Source organism: Branchiostoma floridae, chromosome 2 (genome assembly GCF_000003815.2).
Source record: "Branchiostoma floridae strain S238N-H82 chromosome 2, Bfl_VNyyK, whole genome shotgun sequence".
NCBI classification, from domain to species: domain Eukaryota; kingdom Metazoa; phylum Chordata; class Leptocardii; order Amphioxiformes; family Branchiostomatidae; genus Branchiostoma; species Branchiostoma floridae.
The window spans coordinates 31,078,976-31,090,259 of NC_049980.1; the positions used below are offsets into that span (position 1 = coordinate 31,078,976).

The window sequence follows — 11,284 nt, forward strand, 5'->3', positions numbered from 1 at the left end:
TGGGATTAGATGACAGATACGTCGATGAAGATCAGACATCCAGGTAGTAAGATACACCAAATAGCAATTACTCAAGCAACTGAAGGCCAGACGTTTCACTTTCAGATAACATCCGTTAACTTTCAGTATCCCTGACCAAAGATAACGGATGTAATCTGAAACGCCTGACCGTTTTCGAAATCATATCCAGTTGCTTGAGTAATTTCTATTTGGTGTAAGGTGACAGACGTCTGTTCATCTTTGCCCTGAAAAGTTTAAAGTTAAACTTCAAATTTTCCTCGATCTTGGCACAGTGTTTTAACTTTTCCATGCAAGAGTTGACGTTTTTATGAACCCGACGCAAAGTCATTACACGCATCGGTAAGCACAGCATAAGGTGCGGTTTCGGTCGATGCGGCCATTACTTCCATGCATCACACCTACAACTACTGCCGGTAAATTACTGCAGGAAATGCCATTTGCCGTACTGACTGCCAATGGCATCGCTGGTCTGGACGGGAAATATGGGGTTCAGGTGACACATGATTACCGAGGAATGTGACGTGAACAAGAATGGCAGGCTAAGGTTAACGATGTCATATCAGATGTCATCTTTTGATGTGTCTTTTTTATAATCTCCCGGCAGATGTAACATTCTGGCTTGTTTGGAGCGTGTGTGGTGGTGTTAAAGCCTTTTTGGAGGTGTTTTGTACTTCTTTTTTTGGAGGAATCAGTCGGCTTGAACATTGACAAAATTCATAAACTACCAAGCTACGCTCCAAACAGGTCTTTTTCTAACCTCCTTGTTCCCCAAAAAATGTCAAATTTGCTTGGACGATAGAGTTATTTTACGTGCAGGTCGTGTGCGGTACAAATGACTTGAGAATTGCTTGAGAATAGAAAACAATCGCTCAAGCGTCAGGCTGAGAATAGAGAAAGGCGTTTTAAATGGTCTGGCTGGACCCATTTGTGATCTGAATACAATAATCTATGGGTTGCTGAAAAAAGTCGTCGAAGTTTAATATGTTGCAAGCTACTACTGCTATGGCTGGCTTACTCATATAGAATAACATTTAGTCAATTTGGCCAATTTCTCCAATTATAATTTTAAAGGAGTTGGAGGCTATTTGATCAAACAGGTCGTCCGACCGATCGAACGACCTGCCAGCGTAGTCAACTTTTTTTACAAATCGCAGTAGCTCAAATGGAAATGAAAGCGCAAACAGACGCCACCTCGCTGTGCCACCCACACACACTTCAGCGGCTACGTGCAATAAAACACGCATCCATGTGTTGTGCAAACGACTTAGGAACTGATGCGAAAGACATGAGAGCAACCTAAGGAGTTGGAGGCTATCTAATCGGACCAGCCGTCCAACGAACGACCTGCTAGCGTAGTTAACTTTTAGCAAATCGCAGTAGCTCAAACGGAAATGAGGGTGCAAACAGACGCCATCTTGCTGTACCACCCACCCACACACTTTAGGAGCTACGCGCAAAAACATACGTACCCGTGTGTTATCGCAAACGACTTGAGAACTGATGCGAAAGACATGAGAAAAACGAACGTTTGGTTGAGCCCATCTGTGAACAGCTTGCGCTCTGTTCACCGCCCAAAGGTGTGGTGAAAAAAGTCGTAGAAACTCGTCAAACAATTCAGTCTATTTTTACTATTATAAATTTTCCAATAACCGTAGCTATTTGATCAGACAGGTCGTCTGACGAACGACATGTCAGCGCAGTTTGACAAACCCTAAGATCTCAAACGGAGGGTTCAAACAGACGGCAGCTTCCTGTTCCACCCCACACACTTCAGGGGCTACGTGCCATTAAACACACATCCATGTGTTGTGCAAACGACTTAAGAACTGATGCGAAAGACATGAGAACAACCTTAGGAGTTGGAGGCTATCTAATCGGACCAGCCGTCCAACGAACGACCTGCTAGCGTAGTTAACTTTTAGCAAATCGCAGTAGCTCAAACGGAACTGAGGGTGCAAACAGCTAGACGCCAGCTTCCTGTACCACCCACACACACTTCAGAGGCTACGTGCAATAAAACACGCATCCATGTGTTATCGCAAACGACTTGAGAACTGATGCGAAAGACATGAGAAAAAAACGAACGTTTGGTTGGATTCATCTGTGAACAGCTAGCACTCAAAGTGGTGATAAAAAAAGTCGTAGAAACTCGTCAAACAATTCCCATATTTTCTACTATTATCACTTTTCCAACAACCGTAGCTATTTATTTAATCAGATAGGTCGTATGACGAACGACCTGCCAGCGTAGTTAACTTTTTTAAGAAATCGCAGTAGCTCAAACGGAACTGAGGGCGCAAACAGACGCCACCTTGCTGTACCACCCACCCACACTTTAGAGGCTACGTGCCATAAAACACGCATCCGCATCATCAACGCTGCTAGCGTCCACTCTTTAAAGGTGAGAACGCGTCACTAAAAGTGTTTGATCATGAACGAAGCGGAAATTGCATTTTTGCGCTGCTGCCAGATGTTTCTTCTGTATCTATAGTGTATGTCTGGCCATTTTCGCTTCCTTCTGTGCTCCGAACAACTTTTGGTAATCTGAAATACCATGTGTTTTTACAAAATTTGGTTGATGTCTTAACATTTATGGTGATATGCTTTGACATAAAATGTAGTTCTGTATACGTAGTTAATGATAAAGGGACGGTTTCCAAGCAGATGCAATGATCCACTCAACAGTTTTCATCCTCCAATTACAAAGTACTAAGAAATACGAGAAAAGAGTATTAGATGTTGCAAAAACAGGCTTAAAACCCCGAAAGTCAATCAGATCTTCACATTTCAACTTGGCGATGAGTACAAGAAGGAGAAACTTCTGGGAGGAAAACACTACGGAGTGGACGTTCCAAAACCTATTCGAAATACCTAATATAGAAAGAGAAAGACGAACCTGGAGACAGTTCTATATCTTAACTTAAACTTAATGTCTACCAACCAGCCCCCCCCCCCAATAAAAACCATAAGGTCAAAGGAATATGTAGGTAGGTTCATGTAGTAAGTATAAAAGGTAGCACTTACCACAAGTCCTTATCGGCACTGCCGGGAACCTCGCACCCGTACAGGAGAATATGGTGGGCCGCGTGATCCTCCACCTTCGGTTCGAACCCCACTGAAACGGCAGGATTGTTTGTTTGTTTGTTTGTTTGTTTGTTTGTTTGCTTGTTAATTCTGTATCTATCCATATGAGTGAAAGCATATCACCTGACGGCGTTTTTAAAAGCCCCCTGGGGAAATTGTTTTCTAAGTAAAGTTTAAACTTTAAAGTTATATCTGTGCAGCGGCTGCGGCCATTTGTGGCCCTTGTAGCCGACTCAACTGGTAGTATAGCCTCACAAAGTTATTTTCGGTGGATTAAGCAAAGCTACGCATAGTTCAACCTCCTGTATCAACTTATCAATCAATGGATACCCCTTCCTTCATGGAGAAGATATTCACAATAGTTATGTAACGCGACAAGTAAGCAGAAATGCAAACAATGAAATCATAAGTACAACTCTTCAAGGTTTTTTTTCGATTACTTAAAACAGCACATCTGTCTATCAAGAAAAAGACGAGCTCATACCTATGTAAGACGGTTCTTTCTGGTCCAGCGGTACCTTGTAGCACAGGTACGTGTCATGCTGGAAAACAGAAAACAACACATTACCTAGGAGAAGGTGTCACTGGCGACCCAGTATCATATCCAGTTTCTTGAGTAATTGCTATTTGCTAATTGGCGTATCTCATTACGTGAATGTCTAACCTTCATCGACGGACCGAGAAGGAAGGCACACATTGAAGGGAGCCATAATTAAAGCAGGTACCGGACTGACGAGAGCTGTTACAATAATAATGATAATGGTTTATTTGATTCTGAAATTTTGTACAGCCTGCTCACATCGCAGACAAAAGCTGAATTGCGTAGGGACTTTTACATGGCCAGTTGAATCCTCGATAAAACAGTAGCCGATATCACATATACGAGATTCAAAAAACGGATTGCCCGCATCATTGATCGCTGAACCTTGCGGCACAGAAGAAGAGGCAGTGGCCCTCATCAACTTCTAAATATTACCCACAATGCCTCACACTGCGCAGGCGCACTTCAATCCGTGCACTAGCTTATAGCTCCAAATTGCCCCTCCTCATGGATGTTATTCTCAGGTGAGAGTGCATTACGGACCCTGAGTGCATTACTGCTCCGATAATGCGGCATTCACGGCGGTCTTCAGTGCCTCGCGGACTGCCGTAAGTCTTTGAGCGCTGATAAAATTCGATAAGACCACAAATATTGCCCTAATCCTTTTAGCGATTCGGTGTATGCGCCTCACGACAGTAGCAGAAAAAATACCTTGTGTATATAAGGAAGCCTACTAAAAAGTAGAACGGTGCGTCAAAGAGCGGCAGTATAAAGCTGGCCCCTGTTCGTAATTGAGTTGGTGTGTGGTGTTGGGAATTTCGAATTTTTTTCATACTTTCTGGGTATATTTTTCGGCTAAGCAACAGTAGACCAATATTAATTTCAGGTTGCGCCTCAAGGAAAGTTCTATACGCTACATGCTGGATGATTATCGTGTTTTTCTTATCTATTCCTCAGACGCCCTTCAGATCAGATGATTCACATATAAAAGAAAAACGGATTGCTGTATGGTGATGCCCAAGAACACTTTGTGTTATGTGTTACAATGTTATGTTAACTGAATTGAAATAAACATCACTGCTGTAACGAGACATATATTTCTTTCAAAAAGGAACTAGTATGTAACGTTAACGCATATATTTAGTATGAAAATAAAGCAGAACAACATAGTCGAGAGGTACACCCTTACCAACCTCACAAACTCTATACACCATGATCCTATCCAATATCAAAAGTGAGTTTTTTATGTGATTTTTCAAGTCGAAAGGAATAAAGTATAGTAGCTGGTAGTTTACTCTAAATTCTGTACAAACAATTCACATAAATCTGCATTGATACCGTATGTTTTTTCAAGCATATCAAGATCACAAAAGTAGCCAAGCAAGATTTACTTTGCAGATGGAAGTAAAGTCTGCAAGATTTTCAGCAGACATCCGCTACCGCAAAAGAGGATAATGTCAGAGAAGAATATCTAAGCAACTGGCCGTATCTCGGTAAACCCGTCTTGCTTTCCAAGCCAGAGAGGTCCACTTTCTGTCAAGTAGCATTTTATAGGTATTAGTGAGTGACACGAATACAACCGGTTGACATGTCGCCGACCCTTTTGCTACGAAAGGAGAGTCATGTTGTCAATTGTATACATCTAAACGTTTTAACGTAGATGTATGTTTGTTCCTATGAACATGTGTCTGGGGAGAGCCATACCCCGGGCACGTAAAAGAACCTGCCACATGTGCGATGGTGTGGTGTGAGCGGTTCAAACCTACAGTACCTTGGCCGCACCTGGGGCAATTACTGTCGTATTGAGGTCACCTGAGTGGCGCCGAATGGCAGCTCGCTCCAGACCCTTGCGATTTAGCCCCGCCTATTGTAAGCTCCTCGCAATTCAGCCCCTGGCTGCAAAGAGTGAGTAGTCGGCCCACGCAATAACGCAATAACAAGCAATAACGCAATAACAACATGTGGAATACATAGGTGTTTATCCCACGTAGTACCATCACTAATTCATTAATTCAATTGGCTGTGCATTGATCCAATATGCTGAGCCTTAAAAGTTTCCTATGAAAGATTGATGGTGTGTTTCATGTTATCTACATAAGGCCACAGCAAGTAAATATTATGGATTACATTATCGCGCTCATGAATTTTCACCTGATTGCAGAAAAAACAAGTTTTTTTCGCGCTATCTCATTATTTTTACACTCTACATCCATGAAATGCACTTGCCGTGGTCTAAATACTAACTTTCCCTGGGTATGATGTTCTCCAAATGACGTTTTTTCAGAGTTAGATCGATGCATAATGGTCGTGTAAGTCGACTTGCTGTGGCCATGTTGATTTGATCATATGGATGACATCAATTTTCGGCCGTTTCAAAAAATGTTTTCAGCCATATTATAAATCGTAAACAGACTAGATACATTCCGTAGATTGCAAAAACATATCGGGAAACAGACACTAATGTCATAGAATGTCAATTAAGTCCATTCCAATATCAGAGAGGAAGATGTTTAAAACAGAAATGAAGATTTTATAATTTTGTATACCATAGAGTCAATTCCGAGACACCATGAGGGTTTTTAGACAATAATTGTAATAAGTTGGAATTATTTTGAATAAAAGAATATCTCAGCCCCAATAATTATAATTTTTTCAAAAATATCAATATGGAATTTTGAATCTATTTGAATTTCTTTTAATACTTTGGAAACATTTTGAAAAAATCTCTTTATTTACAATAATTTTCAAACATCTGCAGGATTCTTTCACTTTTAGAAATATTTACAAAAAAATGGTAAACCTTGCCAAATGGTAGAATTAATCCATTGCCCCATAAAAGTTAGCCCCTTTTGTCTACATGGTATATTTTTAGATTTCACTGATGGGCACTGGTGGGTCCTTTGTGGTAGGCCATTGACATGACACCCAACCATACTTTGCAAGGATGTGTGAATTGCTTTCTTCCTAGCCCACTGACCCAATATTACAAAAAATGGTAGAAAATTGTAAATAAAGGCAAAATGCTGTTACCATTGTTCACAAGCTGTTAGAAGTATTCTGTTCCACATTGTGAATATTTCAAAGGTTTAACAGACCGGGGAAAATATTTAGAAAGTTCAAATAGCATTAGAAATATTTCAAAAGTATAAAATCTATTGGACATATAATTGAAAACAATTGAAACCATTTGTAAATTATGACAATGGCAACCCTCGCGGTGACTCGGAATCGACTCTACTCCGTGTTTTAAGTTATTTACTTCAGCCTTCCTGACCACTTATATTTCACTATGCTTAAGGTTATACAGTATTGCCATTCCTGTGTATTTTTCGGTCCCTACTTGTAGACTATCCAATATCAGTAACGCTGCCTGAGAGTTTGTGTAATGTACTTTGTCCCATTTGCTAATAAATAAACGATGAAAACGATTTTTGGCCAAAATTCTTTTTTTTACTATTCTCACGCCCGCGTCAGCTTAGTGGTTCCCAGGGGATGTCATCCATATAATGAAATCTACATGGCCCCAATGGGAAATAATTGGCGTTTCTCCGCAATGAATCAATGGCCGCCTCCGCGCCGTGGCCTATTCACGACTTCACATCGATCTCAGAAAGAGGAATCCTCGCTCTAATGCAGCTTATGAACACCTGCTAATAGGCTTAGCTACAGGGGCGGTAAATCTTGTCGCCACTGTGCGAGGATGTATGCTTTTCTTTTGACCTGCCCAAAGATATCTACGAATCGTTATAAAATGACTCCGACACCATATTTTGCAGCCCTTCTCAATGGCCCGATCCCAAAAGTCCACTCCTGTTCGATCATGGTTCTATTTCGAACACCTCCGTCAAAATAGCTATTTCTGTCCAATGGGGTAGTTTCTGACGGAGGTGTTCGATATAGAATAGGGGGTTCTATCTGTTCGATATGGCGTTCGACAGGATCGGTCCATTACACCGCCGAGTTGATCACAAGTTGAAATCCCCTATCAATATTGTTAACTATTGCCCTGCAGTAATAACTATTTACGTCGTCATCATCTGTGTTGTCTTATGGTGTTGATAATCCTGTAAAACGTTAGGTTTATTATTTTGTTTTTTTATTACTTTACTATGTTCACTTTAATGTACCTGTGTGTTTGTTTTAATGCCTGAATACCCAATTCAGCACGCTACAGAGCTGGCATGTATTTGGAGATTTGACCTGCAATCAATAAACTATCAATAAGATATGGAGGAAAGGGGAACTGGTAGATGATAGTCATGGACATCACCAATAGTCACAAATGTCTATTTCTTAATTTCTTGGTTTGCCTGCTCAACACACCCAACTAGCCTGTGGCTATTACAAAGTACTAGCCCTGCTGAAAAAGCAGAGACGGATGTCATTGGTGATGAAATCTTGACTTGGTGCGGATGGGATGATGATGAAATCTTGAACACTCGCGGCGGTTTGTTTTTTTCGCGCTGAACTCTCAAGTTAGAATTTACGATATTGCAATGGCTACTGCACTACAAATTGCTTTCATGGCAAACGTTAAACACCACGCAAACCGGATACCGCAAAATCAACTTCCCTCCAAAATAAATAAATTTTCAATAGATTTGCAGTATGTTGATGACAAACCTCTAGATATGGAACCAAATAACTACCTCACCATGCACCAAACATTGGGTCCTTTCGTCAAACAATTCAGATATATATATATATTTTAAAACCTGTTGGTTGGCATTACGTTAACATCACCTGAGTTTTACTAGGCTTCCAAAAAGGAAGCAACAATTTGAAACATATGGCAGCGATCTTTAACGCATGGTGATCATTTGATCGATTGTATTCCTGTGACATACCTCTCTTGTTTTGAAAGTGTTTAAAGCTGCCTACATGGATTTTGATGTTGATGATAGCTATCTTCTTGCTCCCAACGTACGTATGTATACGTATCTACCAACACGTTGGACAATTTATATCCCATTCCATGCAGAAAATAAGTCAACCTGTAATTAGCCAGCGAAAGGGTATATCACCCTGTCGTGTGTAAGCACGTCGACCGATGATGATGATGACCGATGATAATGATGATGAAAAAAATGGTTATGATTTTCCAAATTCATATCCAGTTACTTGAGTAACAATCATTCTGTGTATCTTATTACCTGGATGTCTAACCTTCATCGACGCATTTCTGTTTTTATACTTCATATACCACTGTTTTGCTTTGCTTGCAACCAGCCTTCTAACATGTATTTTCACTAATGTGTCTATAATATCTGATGAATACTGTGGCGTTAGTACATGGCCGCTTATCATGCATGACCGCCACTCAGCGGGCCTCATGCCCCCACAGAGAGTACTTCCACCCCGGCATCAACTCCGTTAATTAGAGAATACGGGATCGTTCATTGCATGTGCTTCCGCTGAGGAAACGTACGGTTTATTTTCCACGAAAGGTTTTCATGTTCACCATGTGCGGAATATATAGATATTCGTAAGAGGCGATGGGTTAACATTTACTTGGAGGGAGGAATCCGTTTTAGCGCGGTAATAAATAACCGGCGCCATCTTGTCTCGTGTATGCTTGTCTGTACTTTTATGTAAACATGTCGTAGAATAACTGATGAGTGTGACATGCAAATGACACGGACACCAGCCCGCCTGAGTACCCTTCCTAGGGGAATAGATACGCGAAACAGCTCACTTAAATGTGTACTCAGCCAAGGACATGACAGTAACAATTTGCGAACAAGGTACGATAGTCCCCCGCGGTTGCGACTAACATTTAAGAAAATGCAGTGCTTTTAGCGGGGGCGATTTTCGTGAGTGGAAATTTTCGGAATATTATTAAATCAGCATTGACATTCATACCGCCTCGTGAAAAAAAAACGCGAGCTGTATCTGGGATGGACCATCCACCTTGTTCAGGGTGCCTTAGGGAGAACTGTTGCTAGCTCACAATATGTTCTATCTGTTGATGTGTAATGATTTCACAGAGAGGGAGTAGCCTGCATCGTAGACATAGACCGTATGCACACATCAGCGTTAGGTTGGCAAACATTTTCAGAATGCCTTGCCAAGCCTACGATAAATTGTTGCAACACGATATAGTTTAAACTTCGTGACTATGCATTCTTGCCATTGCCTCAATTTGCATTCATAAATGACAAAAAAACATACATATTTCGTGCAAAAAGGTAATTTCTCATTTCCGCTGCCCTACGCCGCACCATCATCAATGTAATGACTACACGATACACTGCAGCCTAAACGTTAAGTCAATACGGGCGCGGTTGGAAAGTGAATGCGCAACATGTGCTAACACGGGCAAGCTTCCTTCCCTTGTACCTACCTTTTCCGGGCTAACGTCGGGCATTCGGATGTCCACGCTGTATTCTGACCCGTCTCGCCGATATTCGGGATCGTCTAGATCTTCCAGCCACTTTTGGGAGCGCCCCGGAGCCCCCCAAACGGTCACGACCAGCAGCAGTCCCAGCCACCATCCTCGCCGTGCGTCCGCCATCACCGTAACAGGCCTCTGAATCTATCCCCTCTGTAGCGTCGCGCCGCGTTAAAATTCACCGATCCCTTCCTCTTTAACACTATAATCGAGTCGTCGTCGGGAGCGCGCGTGGGCGGGAGATACCAATTCTATATCTACCCTTGATGATATGAATCAAGCGGCCCGATCCCGTTTCAACTGTGAAATTTGTTTGCTCTGCCAATATGTCAGGTTCGGATGGTAAAAAACGAGTAGGATATGGAACCAGCGGCAAGCCGAGTTGTGTTTTATGTCGGCGTTGTTTACAAAGCTATCGACTCTGGTCATAAAAGGCCGGAAACGCACAGAAGCGAAGGTGAAATCTTAGAAGTGGGTTCAACCATTTTCGGGCGGGTTGGAGGTTTTGGCTGCAAGTATATATATATATATTAAAGAGAATCGTCGTGAAAATTGCTAATAGCGTTCTCTATATCCATCGCTTTGCAAATTCCGTCCGTTGGAGTAAGGTTGATTTTAGGTTTCTTCGTGTCGCTATCCCCATTTATCATAAAATAAGAACTTCGGCCGTCTTCATCTATTTTTGTCATTAATACAGGAGACGTCGGGGCCGCATGTCGCCATGACGAGCTATGACGTGTGAACAAAATTCGCCACCGTTCCTGAGTCTGTTAAAAATTGCCCAGTTGACGTCAATGAAACCTCATTACGGTATTGTTTCCGTGCCCCGTACGGACGCTGATGTGCGGGCGGCATCACACGCTCGGCCTGCCGCCGGTCACGGGGGTACTCCCCCGGGGGATAACGTTTCCGTGCCCCGTCCGGACCCTGATGTAACGCTAATTCGCCTTTACCGGAAGGTTACCTTTATCCGTTGTTTTTACGAAAACAGGGTACAAGTATTTTGAATATCAACGGACTTCAATCTGCGATACTTTGAATTATTCTGAAAATATTTTTGACACCGGCGTCCGTAGGCTTCATATCCCTAGATACCCCGTTGCGGAATACGACGGGTATAGGTTACCCCGCGAATAAAGGTGAACTAGTGTTACGGGCGGCATCACACGCTCGGTCTGCCGCCGGTCATGGGTGTGTTGTCCCGGTGGAAAAGTCAGAAAAAAAGGCCCGGGCTTTGCAGGACGAAG

General features: G+C 42.2%; 1 protein-coding gene across 1 annotated transcript in view; it reads right to left on the reverse strand.

Annotated features, from left to right (window-relative positions):
• The window catches only part of LOC118410160 (peptidylglycine alpha-hydroxylating monooxygenase-like), a 27,832-nt gene extending 17,347 nt beyond the window's left edge, over positions 1-10,485 (reverse strand). The window contains exons 1-3 of the mRNA XM_035811692.1: positions 9,990-10,485; positions 3,590-3,647; positions 3,046-3,136 (exon numbers count right to left, since the gene is read on the reverse strand). Of these exons, the coding sequence (XP_035667585.1) occupies positions 3,046-3,136; positions 3,590-3,647; positions 9,990-10,160 (320 nt within the window). The 5' untranslated portion in view covers positions 10,161-10,485. The remainder of the gene's footprint in view (positions 1-3,045; positions 3,137-3,589; positions 3,648-9,989) is intronic.
• Between the last annotated feature and the right edge of the window lie 799 nt (positions 10,486-11,284).